Here is a 19364-nt window from a genome sequence, read left to right as displayed (position 1 = left end):
TGAATCAGAGGACCAATCTGCACAACGCATGATATCTTGGATACTTGATCCTAAACCATATGACTTAGACGCCATCGCGCCTCTAACTGAATGAGCACCAAAAATGTTTGTATCAACACCTGCTTCCTTCATAATGAACCGAAGCCATCTAGCAATAGTGGCAGCCGCCACTGGTTTAAAGGGCTTTTGAATAGCAATCAATAATTGTGAACAGCCCTGCGGCCGCAAGGCCTTCGTACATTCCTCGTAGGTCTTTAAACATTGGACCACACACAGTTTTTCATTTTCAGGAAAAGCATTATAAGATATATGTCGAGACAATGTTTTAGTACGACCTGTAATATGAAAAGAAACCCCTTCCGGGGTAAACACTCTACCTGTTACGTTGAGTGCTCTGACATCCGAAGATCTTCTGCAAGATGATAAACAAAGCAACATGGCCAGCTTAGCCCACAATTGCTTCCTGGACAGGAGAGAATTAACCGGCCATCTGTTGAGCAAAGAAATTACAACTGAGACATCCCACAAACCCGTATACTTGGGTTTGGGAGGGTTGGCTACCCTGATGCCTTTCAACAACTTACAAACAACCGGATGCATGCCCACTGGTTTTCCGTTCACCTGGGCATGTCCCGCCGAGATGGCTGAGCGAAAGTTGTTGACTGAACGATATGCTAGGCCTCCCGCAGCTTTCTCAGATAGAAAGTTCAAAACTTGGGGTAACTCTGCCCCCACGGGATCCAGACTTCGTCCCACGCACCAATCCACCCAGTTCTTCCAGGCAGCGGAATATCGCTTCCTGGTGGAAGGTGCCCAAGCCTGTTTGATAAAGTCAGCAGTCTTGTCCGAAATTCCTGGCATTTGCCATTGTTCCCTGAAAGCCTCCATGCCATCAGGGTTAACCTGCCCTCCAACAGCAACGGGTGCTATTCCTGACGAGGGCCCTGCAACAACCACTTCAAATCCGGTAGTAGCCGGGGGCTGTCGCAGCTCCACTGCAACAATTTGGGAAACCACGCCTGTGATGTCCACCACGGAGTCACCATGACAATTTCCGCCTCTTGCCGTATCACTTGAGTCATTACTCTGGGGATCAACAGAAAGGGGGGAAAGGCATACTGGATCCCCATCGACCAATCTTGGAGAAATGCATCCGTTGCCGTTGCCATCGGATCCGGTCTCCAACTGAAGAACCGGGGAAGTTGATACGTCAACCTGGAGGCGAACAGGTCCGTTCGAAAACGACCCCAAATCGCCTGCAACCAGAGAAAGACCTGGGGAAGCAGCTTCCAGTCGCTGTAATCCCTCAAATGTCTGGAATGCCAGTCCGCCACTTGGTTGGCCTGACCCGGGATGTACTCCGCTATGACTGATATCTGGTTCTGCAGACAGTAATGCCAGAACTCCTTGGCTATTTGGACAAGAAGAGACGACCTCGTGCCGCCCAACTTGTTGATATACCTCACTGCGGACACATTGTCCAGACGCAGGAGGATGCAACATGACGTCTGCTTCGGGGATAACGTGCGGACCGCGAACGATCCTGCCAGAAGCTCCAAACAATTTATGTGGAGTTCCAGATCCTGTGATGACCACCTGCCGCCTGTGGAAACATCTCCACAGCGCGCGCCCCAGCCCCATCTGCTGGCGTCCGACTCGATCACCACGTCCGGTCGCGACCCGAAGATCGCCCTGCCGTTCCAGGCATCCACGTGGCCTAGCCACCATTGGAGTTCGTGCCGAACCTCGTCCGTAAGCGGGACCGAGTCCGTATATGAGAGACCCTTCTGAAGGTGCCTGATCTTCAGGCGTTGGAGGGCCCTGTAATGTAAAGGACCCGGGAATATCGCCTGGATTGACGACGCCAGGACCCCTACAATCCTGGCCAGGGTTCTGAGCGTGACCAATTGACTGTCCAGTAATTTTGTGATCTCTTTCTTCAGCTCCCTCAACTTCGCCCGTGGGAGACACAGTTGCGCCGTGAGGGAGTTGATCGTGAATCCCAGAAAATCTATCACCTGAGACGGGATCATCACGGACTTCTCCAGATTGATCACAAATCCTAGGCGCTGCAACAGTGAAGTAGTCATGGTCAGCTGGTGCAGTAAGACCGACCGGTCCTGCGCCATGATCAGGACGTCGTCCAGATAAATGATCAGACGCACTCCTCTTTCCCTGAGGTAGGCTACCACTGGCTTCATGACCTTGGTGAAACACCAGGGAGCCGAGGAGAGACCGAAAGGAAGAGCCAAGTACTCGTACCAACGGCCGTTCCAAAGAAACTGCAGGAACCTGCGATGTGGCGGAAAAATTGGAATAGAAAGATACGCATCTTTCAAGTCCAATCGAACCATCCAATCTCCCTCTTGTAACAAGTCTGCCAACATGTGAATACCTTCCATTTTGAAATGGTTGTATACCAGATACTGGTTGAAATCTTTGAGGTTGAGCACTAGTCTGTTGCCACCTCCTTTCTTTTGAACTATAAAGACATTGCTGGAGAAGCCGCGAGGGCTTCGCTGACACTGAGCGATCGCGCCCTTCCTCAGCAAGTCTGCCACCTCTGCGTCTATGAAACTGTGATCTAGTTGGGAAAAACGGAGAGGTGGCGGGGGTAACGCTTGCGCAGGAGGAGAATAGAATTCCAGCTGGAACCCCTGAATTGTCTGTAAAACCCAAGCATCCTGAGTCAACACCTGCCAGTGCAGAAGACAATGCTGTGTGCGACCCCCCAATGGAAGAAGAGACAAGTCCGTGACACTCACCGGAACTTTGATGGGCCTTGAAACTCGCCCTGTTGTTTCCCGACTGGAAACGTCCTTTGTTGAAGCCTCTCCGGGACGGATAGAAGGTGCCGCCGCGGGTCGAGTCCCACTCGCCCCGGCCTCGTCCAAAATCACCTCTCTGGGAGCCTCTCTGGAACCCATGGCCTGACGAGCGACCCCCGCCTCGCCCGGCCCTGTTGAAAACACCCTGCGTGAGTGCTCGCTTGATACCGCTCTGGGCCTTGTCCAACGCGGTGAAGGTACCAACATATTTGGTGACATCCTTAACAAAACGGTCACCGAAGAGACAACCACCAGCCAGGGGACCTGGCTCCGCTTCCGCCAGCTCTGTCAAATTGCCGTCCATTCGTAACAGCAAGGACTTGCGCCTCTCAGAAGAGACGGCGCAATTCGCGTTGCCTAGAAAGCAAATCGCGCGCTGAGTCCATTCAGCCAAGATATCTGGGTCCACAGGTGTTGCCCCTTCTTTGGCCGCCAAGGCCATCTCTAAGATCTTGGCCAGGGGGCCAATAACATCAAGCATCTTGTCCTGACAGCCCCGCCAGGCCCTGTCAAGTCCTCTTTTGGGGTCTTTGGAAAACTTTTTCAAAAAGGTCAGCCTACTGGCGTCGATTTCCGGAGTGTCGGCGACATTGTCCGGTATATCTGGACGCGGGCACTCCGACCGCAGCCGGTTGCGCACTTCCCTCGTGAAACTCTTTCGGAGGTGGTCGTGAATGTACTCCGAAACCTCCGCTGGCGGGACCCAGTCCGAAGACCGAGGGTGAATAATGTCGGAAGGATCAAAATGAAAGGCCCTGGGTGTCTTGTCCTCAGCCTCCTTGGGAGCCGGCTTGGCCTTCTTAGGGGGCGGAGGCTGCTCCTCCGATGAATCAGTGCCTGTACTGGTATCAGTATTGGAGGTGGTGGTATCAGTGTCCACTACTATTTGGCGCTTACTCTTCGCCTTACCACCCGATCGTGGCTGAGTTGGGGCGTCCCGATCCTGCAAGGAAGCCATGGACTGAGCGTGCGGCCACAGGTGGCGGTCGTCCGAAACAGCCGTAGAGGTAGAGGGAACAGGCCGCTTTTGCTTCTTGTGCTTGCCATAGCCGTGGCGCTTGGCAAAGCCCTCTAATTGTTTTTTAATGGGGCGCAGGGCCACTGCGAGTGCTTGTTGCACAGTCTGGGGGACTTTCGTCTCCATGGCTCTATTCACGGAAGCTCGGACCGAGGCATCCAATGCTTCCACAATATTATCTTCTAGGACAGCGTCCTGCTGTCCTTCTGATGTTTCCTCCCCTTCTGCCTGTTCCTCTTCAGGGTACTTAGCCCAATTTTCCATGGTGCTATACAGTCAAACACACAAGGGATTAAACCCTGGCAGAAATGGGGGTGGTGGGGGGGTCAGCCCACTGCACACAAGCAAGCAATACAACTGAAAACGATTCCCAAACCCCCTCAGCAAAGCTGTATTCACAGGGCCAGAGACCCAGGTCCACACAATACACACAATACACAATACACAGAGCGTGTGCTCACTCAGGACCTCGTATTTCTACCAGAACTGGCGGTGACACGAGAGGCAAGCCGGTGTGTGAAAACGCGCAAAACGCGTGTTCCTGTCAGCCTTGGTAACGTGCCGAGGCGCGCCGCCCAAAACGCTACCAAAATCTACTGAAAACCAGCCCAAATGGACAGCGTTTTTGGGCGCGCGCGTTGGCCGTGAGCCACCCGGCCTCTACGCAGGGCGTATCAGGGAGCCTCTGCGCGCCCTCAGGCTGCCGGTAACGGGCCCATCTGGAAGACGCGGCGGCCCCTCGCCGGTCAAAGACCGTTGTGATTGCGCTGAAATGCGCGCGCTCCCCAGCGGAAGCTGCCCCAGCGTCAAGACGGCCCAACAAAGAGTGTGCAGCGAGGTGAGAGTACCCCTCGCGAGCAGTACACGATTACCAGAAATAACCACAGAAACCAGAAATGAACACCAATGCCCTCAATCAGGGAGCGGACTGAGCCGCAGCAACTCAAATAATCGTTAGAAACACAATTAAACGCAATAATCTCCCAAAGCACCCCCAAACCGACAAGCAGAGTGAGGGGACAGGGAAGGTGCACTTAACTCTGGCTTGTGAGCAGCAAAGAAAGAGGATGATGGGAGCACGCAAGGGGTTCTTATGGACTGTGGGGGCGTGCCTATACTCATGGGTGTTCATGGGTAATGAAGTTTTGTTGTTAATGTTTACTGAAAATATACATTTTCATTGGCTGCTGTGTTTTATGCAGTAAAGATTGAGAAGCATAATCTGAAGCCTCCGGTCCTGTAATAGAATTCTCAAACCTCCTACCACCCTCCTAAATATCTGTAATGACGACCTCTGGCGAAGTGTCGCGGATACCCCATTTGTTTTTGTATTCCGCGGTGATTCACACTGAGGTGGACGGTGACGTTGCCTATTGCCCTCGAGATATGACTAAGCCTCCCAGTATAATCTTTAGCTCTTTGGCTCATCGCAAGTAGTAGGCGCTTTTGGAACCGTGATACTTCAGTTTTTTTCTGTAGTTAGCTATACTGAGGCTGAGAAGCTGCACGTCTTTCATTCTTCCGGTCTACCGTTAACGAGGCTGGGGGCATTTTTTGGCCACTACATCTCGAAGGACGTTTTAAAACGTCTTAAATATTTATTTGTGTATTCGAGCATCAATGCATTTTTGGGTATAAAAACACAGACACTTTTTCGCATTTTTGTTATATGCCCTTTTTCTGCATTTATTTTTCCAGAATGGCTTACACTGCCTTGCTTTTGCTGCAAAATTATTGAATGTGTCTCTCTTACACTGTCGGTTTAGCTCTGCCAAGTGTTCAAAGAGGTGGATATGAGAACAAGCATTTGCACTGCAATAGGTCTCGCAGTTACGCGAGTTTAAGCTATTGACATTGTAAATGACAATGCCTTTTGTTTATGTTTTTAAAACGAAAACAAAAATAAAAAGCTTTGTTATTTGCAATGTCAATAGCTCAAACGCGTAAACGCGAGACCTATTGCATTGCAAATGCTTGTTTCTATTTATTGTTATACCTTGATCTCATATTCGCCAAGCTCTTGCCAAGAGACGCTGATAACGGTGCTTTGTTTTAAGTTTTAAAAAAATGAGCGGCACCAAGCTGCTTGTACTGGGCCATCACTAATGTTTTGTCATTTATATCCGGGAGAAGGTGTCAAAAGGGAAGGGACGCCAAATATTCCTCAAACTCTCCACCCCACTTCTAATTATCACACTGTGGATACTTGTACACATAGTAAGGCCTGACTGTCCAGAATAGTATGTTTGCCAATCATGCATTGTTTGCATTTTCAAAACAGCAACAGAACGTAACTGCAATGTCATATTTAAACATTGCCAATTTGATAAAATAACTGTGAAAGGGCCCCCGATTCGTTTGGGTGAGAGGGGGGCCATTAAAAAAGTTTGAAGACCGCTGATCTAACTAGTGTTAAACGTTGGCATTGGCAAGTATTAAGGAGTACAGTGATGCTCCCCTTCACTCTTGTCCAAGATGGCGTCCGCTAATGCTTTATGCTTATGATCTCCCCGATCCAAAATGGCTACACTGTTGTAGTGTTGTGTGACGTCATCATACCGTGTCGGAAGCGTTGTGCTCCCTTTTCTAGCCGGTATCCTTAGCGACGTGAAGCTATTAGGGAGGAGGCAAGACGAGCGGCTGAAAGGTATTTATATGGAAAAGAAAAGGGAGTGTGTAGTACGGGACTGTCGGCTTTGAGAAGTCAGAGAATTTGGATGAAGAGGAGGGCTCTAAGACATGACCGGAGGTTAACTAGAGGAAAAACCTTAAATCAGGATGAAGAGCACCACTTCCCCAGAATATTGAAATACGACACATTTGGATATTCTCATGGTATTTTGGCCAGTCAAAATATAGTGCATGTGGGTATACTGCTTATAAAGCTACTGTTTTGAGGGACAGTAGATGTTAAGTATTCTCTGGTGCCTGGAGGCATTACGTGTTGAAAAAAAACTGAGCTTCACTCTTTAATGAACTCACGCACTCATCGTCCCACAATCAAAAGCATATTTGTTTCCTAAAAACGTAGGCTGATCTGTTACGCAGAGCATCCATTTAACAATACTTCATTAGCATACAGAGTACCCCCTTCACACTTTTTCACATAATATCCTGTCTCTCACCGCCCTTCAGCATCCTTTTCTCACTTCTGTCTCGCACAAAATGATTCTGTTATATTCCCGTTCATTTTGCACAACACCATTTTCCTATCGAACTAGATGCCACAGTTATCTACGCTTTGCTTTGATAGTTCAGGATTCTCTATCGATGCCTATTCGTATTTTTGTTTTAGTATGGACGACTCGCTGAGTTTACCCGATGTTGGGCTGTCAGACGAGTTTCGGATTTAATGAGCCAGGACGCAGGGAAAATATACATTGTCTCAATAATTAATGATACGCGGGGTCAAAGGATATAGGAAGAGGTGTAATATGCGGAAGTAGTACCGCTTCACAGAGGTCATGCAATCCACGCAGGCAATCCAAAAATAAACAGTAGCCACGTTGTTGTTAGATTAATAATCCTCTAATGAAAAGGACCTGAGACCGCATCAACTACTGACCGGTCCACAGAACAGCAGGCAACTGGCAAAGCCTGAAGTTCCAGAACCAATACAGCACTTAATATCTTCATCGTCCCAAGAAAGAATGCATATGACATAACAGGCAATAATATAAAGAAAGCGTATTCTACTTTTTCAAAAACACATTCTGATGCCACACACTACATCACCTCCTTTCCTTACATCACCCCCTTTCTTTAACCAAAAACATGTTTAAAGACATAATGTAATCTCACAATTCGGAGGGTAATTTAACCATATGAGAACTAAGTGTGTATACGGGTTCCTGTTTAGTGTTTTCTACTATCACATTCGTCAGGATTGTTTTCAACACACAACTTCTCAGCAGACCTGGGACACCAACCCCAATCATTGTCACCAGTCAAATTGTTAGTAGAGTTAGTATCACTAATATTACTGTTTCCATTCACAAGATTCCTGCATGAAGAACTTTATTTGCTGGTTTGAGAATTGAACTGCCTGGTAGTCTGCGCACAGGGTGATGAATTATTATAATTTACAACATCCGTGGACAAGATACAATTTCCAGAATTTCCATTATGTTTGTTAGAGTACACGTGCCCAAAAATATTTGCTTGTAAAACACTGTCTCTGTTCTACCAACCTTTTCTTTCCAATAGCACAGAAGCTCTACGAGATTTAAGTACTGTCATAGGAAAAGAAAAATTAGATTCTCCTTTATTTACCCTGAATGTTTTTTTAATCGGAACCAAGTCATTCACATTGTAGGACGCTGGCACTTTAAATAGTGCACTAAAATGAAGTACACTGTGCAGAGAGTCCATTGGATCCCCAATAGGTGTGCAGAGGTAGAAGTAGATAATTCTAATGCTCTGTTTGTGGTAGTGTGGGCTAGCAGTTAGGCTTATCAGAGGGTAGTGCTAAGCATGTGTAGTCTCACACAGGGGCAATAAATGAGGCCACACACAAGAATTAATCCAAGACCAATTAGGAAAAATACAATTGTATCTTTATATTTTAGAAACCAAGAACTTCGTTCAATAGTTAATAAAAGCTTTTAATGTACATTTTTAACCAAATGCAGTTGAAGATACAAATACGCACAGTTTTTAAGCAACAGCGGTCAGTACCATCAGGCAGATACCGTTGCAGTCAAAGGGAAGAAAAGCATAGGCTAAGATCACGGAGCCACTCACACATTTACAGTCGTGGTCGATGGAAGCAACACTCCGCCACAGAGGTTTGGGGTTGACAACTGTCACCCAGAGTTCAGAGGAAGTTCTACTCCAGGCGAGTCAGCGTTTTGGAAGGCTTAGGGCTCTGGCACAGCAGGCAGTTCTCGGCAGTGCCTAACTTGTGCCGGTGGTTTCCGGTACTTAGCACCAGCACTTACTTCCCAGGGCTGGGTCTACATGTGATATTGGTTCACTAATTCCACACGGTCTCCCCGGTGAACAGCTGATAGCGTACAGTAAATCCAGGCCTGCCTGGGTTTCAGGGTTGCTTGATTGTGCTGGATATGTGCATAAAATATTTAAATTTGGATGTTGCAGCCACCTGCCTTATCATGAGGCTCACGGACGGCAGGCGCACACCGCCAGAAACTGCTTGGGTGAGGTCCCTGCCTCAGCATAACTAACAGCAATCATAGTGCTAGTGCACTACCAATGACTAATTTAAAATTAATTATTAGCCTGTCCCATTCCTCCTTGGTGTTGAATCGTCAAGTTTTTCTTCCAGAGTTGCACCAATGCATTTTAGTGCCCCCACTTTTCGCCCACCCCAGCTTTTCTGCGCAGCTGCAGCGCTTGTCAGTCTGCTCAAGAAGCAAGCAGAATTTCGCTCAGTAGCAGGCTTATCATTAATAGTTTTTAAACCAAAAGGCAGTCAGTAAGTAATGATTTAATTTTGGTAACATGCACTAGTTGTGCGACGCAAGTATGTCTTGTTCAATAGTTGAAGTTGATGCCCGTAATACTGCAACCTGTAATTTCTTGCGCTTGTATTTATGTAAGGGTAGCATCGGTTCGTTTGCAAATTCCATTGCAGATGACCTGCTGTACAATCCTGATTGCCGGGCTACTCGAGTGATAATTAATAATGGGGTGACAAATGCAAAAACAACAATTGATGGACTCCACACCACCCCAGGTCAGACATGGCCATATGCAAATCAGCCTTGACCCTGTGCCTCATGGCAACAGTCCAGCCCGAACTTCCAAGCCATGTGTTTCCTGGACCGGAATCAAGCATCCAAGGACCGGTTTCTGGCTATCAGCCGTCATCAGCCTGGATAGCTTGACTCCAGTGGTGTGGAGAGCATGGGACTCACGTCTGAGCATACCCATCCCACTCGGGGTGACAAATGCAAAAACAACAATTGATGGACAGAATACAGAACAATGTCATACATTCACCCCAGTACAGAGATCTGGGCCTAAATTTATCGTTTTTTTGCACTCCACACCACCCCAGGTCAGACATGGCCATATGCAAATCAGCCTTGACCCTGTGCCTCATGGGAACAGTCCAGCCCGAACTGCCAAGCCAAGTCTTTCCTGGACCGGAATCAAGCATCCAAGGACCGGTTTCTGGCTATCAGCCGTCATCACCCTGGATAGCTTGACTCCAGTGGTGTGGAGAGCATGGGACTCACGTCTGAGCATACCCATCCCACTCGGGGTGACAAATGCAAAAACAACAATTGATGGACAGAATGCAGAACAATATCATACATTCACCCCAGTACAGAGATCTGGGCCTAAATCCATCGTTTTTTTGCACTCCACACCACCCCAGGTCAGACATGGCCATATGCAAATCAGCCTTGACCCTGTGCCTCATGGGAACAGTCCAGCCCGAACTGCCAAGCCATGTCTTTCCTGGACCGGAATCAAGCATCCAAGGACCGGTTTCTGGCTATCAGCCGTCATCAGCCTGGATAGCTTGACTACAGTGGTGTGGAGAGCATGGGACTCACGTCTGAGCACGGCTGAAATGCCAGAAACCAGTCCTCGGTAGCTTGTTTCCGGTCCAGGGAAGGCATGGCTTGGCAGTTCGGGCTGGACTGTTCCCATGAGGCACAGGGTCAGACTGATTTGCATATGGCCATGTCTGAACTGGGGTGGCAGAGTGGGCTAAAGAACGGTGATGGATTAAACCCAGATCAGTTGACTGGGGGTGAGTGCTTGTATTGTCAACGCTCCGTCCATCATTTCCTTTGGTTTTTCTTTGTGCTCCAAATTGCATGCCGACATATTTTTGCCCCCTTGTATATACTTCACAACCAAATAATATTCTTGTAGTTATGTATTAAGCAAGCAGATGCTTTACCCAAACCATTACCACTCAAAAGATACACCAAAGGTTTATGGTCCATGTACACATCACAAGTGGTGCCCCAAATGTAGGTTTTACATTTCTGGGTAGTCCATGCACATGCTAAAGCCGCCCTTTCTATTGTACTGTAATTACTTTTAGCATCTGACAACTCTCTAGATGCAAATGCAACCGCGCTTTCCTGCCCCTTAACCCACTGACCAAAAACAACTTCAAGACCTCTGAAACTGGCATCAGCTCTGATAAACGATTTTCCGAATTGTAAAGCTGGGGCAGTGAATATGTGAATACATTGTTTATATGTGTACTCTTTTGGACATTTCTGCCTTTGTTTTGCGGTTATTAACTATATTAAAGTTGCAATGGCCATTAAAAAGCGCTATGAGCTATAGGAAGCTGAACAGGAATGTTGCAATCTTTTAATTTACAACTTTTATACCCTTCACATTTTATGATTAGTGATATATCTTGCAGTGCCAGATCATTTGTACTGTGTATTATGTTTTATCTGTCCGATTTCCATGAACCTTTCTTTTGAATAATTATAACTACATATTTTTACAAGATGTTATGAAATAAAAAAATTGTGATGTTTGTTTGTTGAACTTTTATGGTCCTTGGAACTGAATAACGTTATTTTGAATTGAATTGAATACTAACCCTTTGATTTCCTCAAATGCTGTACTTACTTGACTGTTCCACTCAAACGTGTTACCTTTCTTGAACAGTGCTGTCAAAGGTTGCACAGTCAAAGCATAACCAGGTACAAAATCTGCATAGTATTCACAGAGCCCATGAAAATAACTCAGGGCATCTTTATTAGTAGGCGGAGGAGCATTAATAATAGCTTCCAAGTTACAAAACTTAGGTTTTATGCCTTTCTCCGAAATCATGTGGCCTAAGTACTCCACATCTCGCACCAAAAGCTTACACTTATAAGGTTTCACTGTCATACCTCTGGATTATAATACTTGCAACCCTCTTTCCAGTGCTTTGCTTGCGTTCTTCTTTAGTTTAATTGAAAACCAATATGTCCTCCTAGAAGGCTTGGACATGGGGCATATCACTGAACAGGGCATCTATCATTTTCTGGAGCTTTCGGGAGGCACACAACAGCTTCCCCATTTCCTCAACGTTGCAGTCAGCATTTTGTTCGCCCTACGCATTTCGAGGCCGTTCTGCCTTTCATCAGGGGCTGGCAGCTTTCCTCTCTGTCGCTCGAAGGTCTCTTATCGCGTGCCTCCCGAAAGCTCGTACCATTGTTTCAAAATGAATGTACACGCCTGTCCCGGCGTGTGGGAGAGCACCTTCGTAAATACCAATGAGGCTGAAGGTTGGGACAATGCCCAACTTGGTCAGCACAGTGAAGCCCAGCACCTCCGTGCTTAGTGCGGCACACTGGGTGTAATTAATTAATTATGCACGCAGATAAGAGACCTTCGAGCGACAGAGGGGAAAGCTGCCAGCCCCTGATGAGAGGAAGAATGGCCTTGAAACGCGTAGGGTGAACAAAATGCTGACTGCAACATTGAGGAAATGGGGAAGCTGTTGTGTGCCTCCCGAAAGCTCGGACCATTGTTTCAAAATGAATGTACACGCCTCTCCTGGCGTGTGGGAGAGCACCTTTGTAAATACCAATGAGGCTGAAGGTTGGGACCATGCCCAACTTGGTCAGCACAGCGAAGCCCAGCACCTACCAAGGAGATTACCTCGAGATTGCCCACCTACAAAGGTACAATTATGCTGAAACTACTTTCGCTTGGAACCCACTAAAGGTGGAGACTATCTCTCTAGGGACCATATGTCCCAGCGTGCATCAGTTTCACAACGCGCTTAGCGCGGCACACAGGGTGTAATTAATGAATTATGCACGCAGAGAAGAGACCTTCGAGCGACAGAGAGGAAAGCTGCCAGCCCCTGATGAGAGGCAGAACGGCCTCGAAACGCGTATGGCGAACAAAATGCTGACTGCAACATTGAGGAAATGGGGAAGCTGTTGTGTGCCTCCCGAAAGCTCGGACCATTGTTTCAAAATTAATGTACACGCCTGTCCCGGCGTGTGGGAGAGCATCATCGTAAATACCATCGAGGCTGAAGGTTGGGACCATGCCCAACTTGGTCAGCACAGCGAAGCCCAGCACCTACCAAGGAGATTACCTCTTGATTGCCCACCTACAAAGGTACAATTATGCTGAAACTACTGTCGCTTGGAACCCACTAAAGGTGAAGACTATCTCTCTAGGGACCACATGTCCCCGCATGCATCAGTTTCACAACGTGCTTAGCGCGGCACACTGAGTGTAATTAATTAATTATGCACGCAGATAAGAGACCTTCGAGCGACAGAGAGGAAAGCTGCCAGCCCCTGATAAGAGGCAGAACGGCCTCGAAACGCGTAGGGCGAACAAAATGCTGACTGCAACATTGAGGAAATGGGGAAGCTGTTGTGTGCCTCCCGAAAGCTCGGACCATTGTTTAAAAAAAAAATATATATATATATATCTTCATAAGGTGCCCCGGATCATAAGAACGCCGCTCCGCGAGGATGGATTTAATCCTTTTATTGGCAAAAATATGGTCACAGCCCCAGCCAATATGAATCCCTGACGCGTTTCGTTGCAACATACAACTTCTTCAACTTCTTCATAGGGAAGGGGAAACATGCAAAACCTGGTATTGTACTTCAAACTGCTTTTTACTTTGCGCTTTTTCCCACAATGCAATAGTTTTTCAGTTTTCCAGTAAACTGTATGCTGGTATTTGAAGTACCCAATTTTTCCTTCCAGTAGGGTCCGATTTTGCAGCCCTAATGTTTCAACCCCAATGTTTGATTTCAAAGTTCATCGCCCTCCAGTGGGCTCCAAGGCTGCTCTCGTGCCTTATTTCAGCAATCCATCGCGCTGGCAGGCTGCTACAGTGACAGCCTCGCAGACATGCATTTAATTTTCAGGTGGTGCTTTCTCCGTGGCTCGGAGCCTGCCGCTTATTAATCCATTCACAAGGTGCCCCAGATCATAAGAACGTCACTCCGCGAGGATGGATTCAATCCTTTTATTGGCAAAAACACGGTTACAGCCCTAGCCAATATGAATCCCTGACGCGTTTCGTTGCAACATGCAACTTCTTCATAGGGAAGGGGAAACATGCAAAACTCGGTATTGTACTTCAAACTGCTTTTTACTTTGCGCTTTTCACCATAATACAATAGTTTTTCAGTTTTCCAGTAAACTGTATGCTGGGATTTGAAGTACCCAGTTTTTCCTTCCTGTAGGGTCCGATTTTGCAGCCTTAATGTTTTAACCCCAATGTTTGATTTCAAAGTTCATCGCCCTCCAGTGGGCTCCAAGGCTGCTCTTGTGCTTTATTTCAGCAATCCATCGTGCTGGCAGGCTGCTACAGTAACAGCCCTGCAGACCTGCATTTAATTTTCAGGTGGTGCATTCTCCGCGGCTTGGAGCCTGCCGCGTATTAATCCATTCACAAGGTGCCCCGGATCATAAGAAAGTCACTCCGCGAGGATGGATTCAGTCCTTTTATTGGCAAAAATACGGTTACAGCCCCAGCCAATATGAATCCCTGACGCGTTTCGTTGCAACATGCAACTTCTTCACAGGGAAGGGGAAACATGTAAAACCCGGTATTGTACTTCAAACTGCTTTTTACTTTGCGCTTTTCCCCATAATGCAATAGTTGTTCAGTTTTCCAGTAAACTGTATGCTGGGATTTGAAGTACCCAGTTTTTCCTTCCAGTAGGGTCCGATTTTGCAGCCTTAATGTTTAAACCCCAATGTTTGATTTCAAAGTTCATCGCCCTCCAGTGGGCTCCAAGGCTGCTCTTGTGCTTTATTTCAGCAATCTATCGTGCTGGCAGGCTGCTACAGTAACAGCTTTGCAGACCTGCATTTAATTTTCAGGCGGTGCATTCTCCGCGGCTTGGAGCCTGCCGCGTATTAATCCATTCACAAGGTGCCCCGGATCATAAGAACGCCACTTTGCGAGGATGGATTAAATCCTTTTAGTGGCAAAAACACAGTCACAGCCCCAGCCAATATGAATCCCTGACGCGTTTCGTTGCAACATGCAACTTCTTCATAGGGAAGGAGAAACTTGCAAAACCCTGTATTGTACTTCAAACTGCTTTTTACTTTGCGCTTTTCCCCATAATGCAATAGTTTTTCAGTTTTACAGTAAACAGTATGCTGGGAATTGAAGTACCCAATTTTTCCTTCCAGTAGGGTCCGATTTTGCAGCCTTAATGTTTTAGCTCCAATGTTTGATTTAAAAGTTCATCGCCCTCCAGTCGGCTCCAAGGCTGCTCTCGTGCTTTATGTCAGCAATCCATCGCGCTGGTAGGCTGCTACAGTAACAGCCTTGCAGACCTGCATTTAATTTTCAGGCGGTGCATTCTCCGCGGCTCCGAGCCTGCAGCGTATTAATCCATTCACAAGGTGCCCCAGATCATAATAACGCCACTCGGCAAGGATGGATTCAATCCTTTTATTGGCAAAAACACGGTCACAGCCCCAGCCAATATGAATCCCTGACGCATTTCGTGGCAACATGCAACTTCTTCATAGGGAAGGGGAAACATGCAAAACCCAGTATTGTACTTCAAACTACTTTTTACTTTGCGCTTTTTCCCATAATGCAATCGTTTTTCAGTTTTCCAGTAAACTGTATGCTGGGATTTGAAGTACCCAATTGTTCCTTCCAGTGGGGTCCGATTTTGCAGCCTTAATGTTTTAACCCCAATGTTTGATTTCAAAGTTCATCGCCCTCCAGTGGGCTCTAAGGCTGCTCTTGTGCTTTATTTCAGCAATGCATCGGGCTGGCAGGCTGCCACAGTAACTGCCTCGCAGACCTGCATTTAATTTTCAGGCGGTGCATTCCCCGTGGCTTGGAGCCTGCCGCGTATTAATCCATTCACAAGGTGCCCCCGGATCATAAGAACACCACTCCAAGAGGATGGGTTCAATGCTTTTATTGGCGAAAATACGGTCACAGCCCCAACTAATATGAATCCCTTACGTGTTTCGTTGCAACATGCAACTTCTTCATAGAGAAGGGGAAACATGCAAAACCCGGTATTGTACTTCAAACTGCTTTTTACTTTGCGCTTTTTCCCATAATGCAATAGTTTTTCAGTTTTCCAGTAAACTATTTCCTGGGATTTGAAGTACCCAATTTTTCCTTCCTTTAGGGTCCGATTTTGCAGCCTTAATGTTTAAACCCCAATGTTTGATTTCAAAGTTCATCGCCCTCCAGTGGGCTCCAAGGCTGCTCTCATACCTTATTTCAGCAATCCCTCGCGCTGGCAGGCTGCTACAGTAACAGCCTTGCAGACCTGCATTTAATTTTCAGGCGGTGCATTCACCGCGGCTCGGAGCCTGCCGCGTATTAATCCATTCACAAGGTGCCCCGGATCATAAGAACGTCACTCCGCGAGGATGGATTCAATCCTTTTATTGGCAAAAACGCGGTTACTGCCCCAGTCAATATGAATCCTTGACGCGTTTCGTTGCGACATGCAACTTCTTCATCGGGAAGGGGAAACATGCAAAACCCGGTATTGTACTTCAAACTGCTTTTTACTTTGATCTTTTTCCCATAATGCAATAGTTTTTCAGTTTTCCAGTAAACTGTATGCTGGGATTTGAAGTACCCAATTTTTCCTTCCAGTAGGGTCCGATTTTGGAGAGCAGCCTTGTCGCCCACTGAAGGGCGATGAACTTTGAAATCAAACATTGGGGTTAAAACATTAAGGCTTAACCCTCCCCCCCTCGGGGTGTGTGATGGACCTTGCTCCTTATAGGAGCTATCCCTAGATGAGTACACCCATCTTTACTTACCTAGCACCTTACGGGAACCAGAAACCACTACTGCCATGGCCTGCCCCATTGCCCTCTCTCTCCCCCCTCACCCCCCTGTCACCCCTTGGAACAGCATACCTTTTCTGTTTATCAGCAACATAAATAAGCATATTATACTTTTGCAAATACACATACTTATTTCACATACCACATAGGGCAAGAGGAGGATGGTTTTCGAGTTTCTCTGGTCGATGCATATGTAGCTTCAATAGTCCAGGGCTTCTCTCTGCAGTTTTGTCCTTGTGGTCCCTGATTTATATTTGTATTCACAGCACCACAAGACCTAGGAAGCTTGAGACCTTTGTAGCGGACACTGAGAGGGGCTAGTACACTAATAAGGGTAGACCAAACTAAACTAAAAGGGATTAAAGGCGTAATTTGAGCACCTGTAGGATATACTCGGTGTGGTTAAAATAGTAATAAAAGAATTAAACAAATAACACTTTTCCCCGGTTAGGGGCATTTTAATACCCTATTGCAACAGATAGGCAGAAAGGGGAGAGAAAGTGTGATAGAATGTATGACAGCGGTACTGAGACAAGGGGGAAGGTTGATTATTTAAGAGATGGGGAAATAGGTTACTTTGGGAGTAATAAAGTGGTTACATGCATTCACAGCTCTAGAGAGGGAAGAAGAATAGGACTGAAATGGTTATGTTAGTTCAAGTAAAGAGAGCATAGAAAGATATTGGTAAAAGCCCTAAAATTATATATCGCCCACCAGAGCTGGGGACAGTGTTGCAGGTAGGAAGACGGTGCAAGGGAGATTATGGCTGGCAGTGTCCTAGGTACTAGGGGCTTCTTGGAGGGCAAATGCATCAGGGTTCAAGAGCAAAGCCCTATATGGGGAATTAAACAAACACTGCATACTCCTATTCCTGCGTAGCCTGGTCTGGGCTGCCAGAACTGTAGCCTTTACCACATGCTGTTGAGGGAGCTGCTCTGGTAAGGCTCAAGTTGTGTAGTCTCACTGATGTTTGTGTCTGCATTGACAACATTCAACGATACATTTATCCTCCAGTACTTGAGAACCTTCAGCATTTGAGTTCACTGGGCTTGTCTCCTGTTCTATGAGCAAAAGAATGAAAAGGACAGAATACACCCAAAGACAAGGTGACACGTTGGCAGGGCATACTCCTCAAGGAACTAGAACAAGTGTGGGAAAGGGATAAGTGAACTGGAATGGCGATTAAAATGTGTGTAATTCTGATTAATGGGTATCAAGAGAGGCCCTCAGCAGGACGAGTAAACAAGACAATTTACTTTAATTCTAGATGAATGATTTTAGCTTTGTTTTGCATCACCCTGCCACCTTTGGTCTTCTTCAAGATATTTCAAAGCCTTGGAGATAAAGGGAGGTTGGAAGCAAAGATGGAGGGTCTGGGAAAATGGTAAAGGAAAAGTTTTAAATGACAATATCTAGAGAGTGGAAATGGGTGCAGAGTGTTTTAGGACTTTTCAGTGTTAAGCAGTGACAGCTGAAAGGTGGTTGGGTGCAGAAGGAAAGGTTTGCCAACGGAGAAGAACATTTCAAGGGTTGGAGGTAAAATATGAGGAGACAGCAAAAAGTATGCCTTTATATATACTGGTCTGCTTCTTAGATGTACTGATTTCTGTTTGACATTTTAGGGTATCATGATGGATGGTGCACCAGAACTGCATGACAATGCCCAGGGGTCCGACAATGACTCTGACTCTGAGCTCAGGGGTGACCCGGATGCACAAGCCCAAGAATACCTCAGCCGTGTGCGTGGCTTCAACCACAGTGAGAGGGTGTGCCCAAATGTTCCTGAATTCCTTCCTGTTTCTGGGCGCCTCCCTGCGCTAGACCCCAGCTCTACAGTGGATCTTAAGAAGTCTCCAGCCAGTGAGGATGCCGGGGCCTCTCCATTATTGCTCCTTCCACTAGAGTTGATTTTGGAGATTTTTAGCCACCTGCATGCTAGGTTTGTCTTGGGTGTTTTGCCATTGGTCTGTCGGACATTCAGGGACATTGTGCAGGACAAGGTGACCTGGAGAACTCGGGTCCAGAAGAGGGTCCATGGCTGCTATCCTGTGGTGGAAGGTAAGCAGGTGCCTTTCACCTGGAACACAGCACTTGGTTGCCCAGCGGGTAGCCATGGTCCCTACAGGCTTGAGCGTTGGTAACCATCTGGGCACCTAGTACTCTATATCCTACTCTGAGTACTGACTTTCTTCATTGTATCTGTTTAACCAACTTGCTTGTGGTCGCACTCTGCAAACTCTTCAAATGTATTCTGACATGACATGCTTTCTTTCAGTCGTTTGGGCTCTCTCTTCCATACAGTCTTTAATTGTTAGCCCTTTCTTGCTTTCTCCATCCTTCACTTTCTTTCTCCCTACTGCCCATTCCTTTTTCTGTCACTCATTTTTTTCTTAATTTCGTTCTCTTCTTTTCTCCCTTTTAATGTCTCTTCGTTATGGTTCAGCACTTTTCATTCACAATTTTGAGTAACTGTATTTCCCTAGTTTACTTTTTGTGTTGCTTCTGTATCTCTAACATGACTAAATAAAAAATTGATTATATCCATTATTGTACATTCTTCTATGGCGTTTACCTCAGTGGTATCCAAGCACCTGCTATGCCTTTTTGTATGTTGAATTGGACTAGACTAACCTAAATGCTGTCAGTGACTTGACTGTCATTCGCATGATTGTGGACATCCATTGTCTATCTCCCACAGCCTTAATTCAGCACTTTCCTTCCATTTCTGGGCTAGCTAGTTAAAAATGATTAAGGGC

The 19364-nt window shown here is 46.7% G+C and overlaps 1 protein-coding gene across 3 annotated transcripts in view; it reads left to right on the top strand.

Annotated features, from left to right (window-relative positions):
- Nucleotides 1-6385: 6385 nt before the first annotated feature.
- FBXW9 (F-box and WD repeat domain containing 9) overlaps nt 6386-19364 on the top strand; it is a 190455-nt gene continuing 177476 nt past the window's right edge. The window contains exons 1-2 of one of the 3 annotated variants that reach the window (XM_078689211.1): nt 6386-6493; nt 18231-18666. In XM_078689211.1, the coding sequence (XP_078545337.1) occupies nt 18237-18666 (430 nt within the window). In that variant the 5' untranslated portion in view covers nt 6386-6493; nt 18231-18236. Of the gene's footprint in view, nt 6494-6548; nt 6711-18230; nt 18667-19364 lie in introns of those variants that run through there. The other 2 variants (XM_078689209.1, XM_078689210.1) reach the window with 2 other exon arrangements.

This window comes from Lissotriton helveticus, chromosome 1_1 (genome assembly GCF_964261635.1).
Source record: "Lissotriton helveticus chromosome 1_1, aLisHel1.1, whole genome shotgun sequence".
NCBI lineage: Eukaryota > Metazoa > Chordata > Amphibia > Caudata > Salamandridae > Lissotriton > Lissotriton helveticus.
This window is presented reverse-complemented; position numbering and strand designations above follow the sequence as displayed.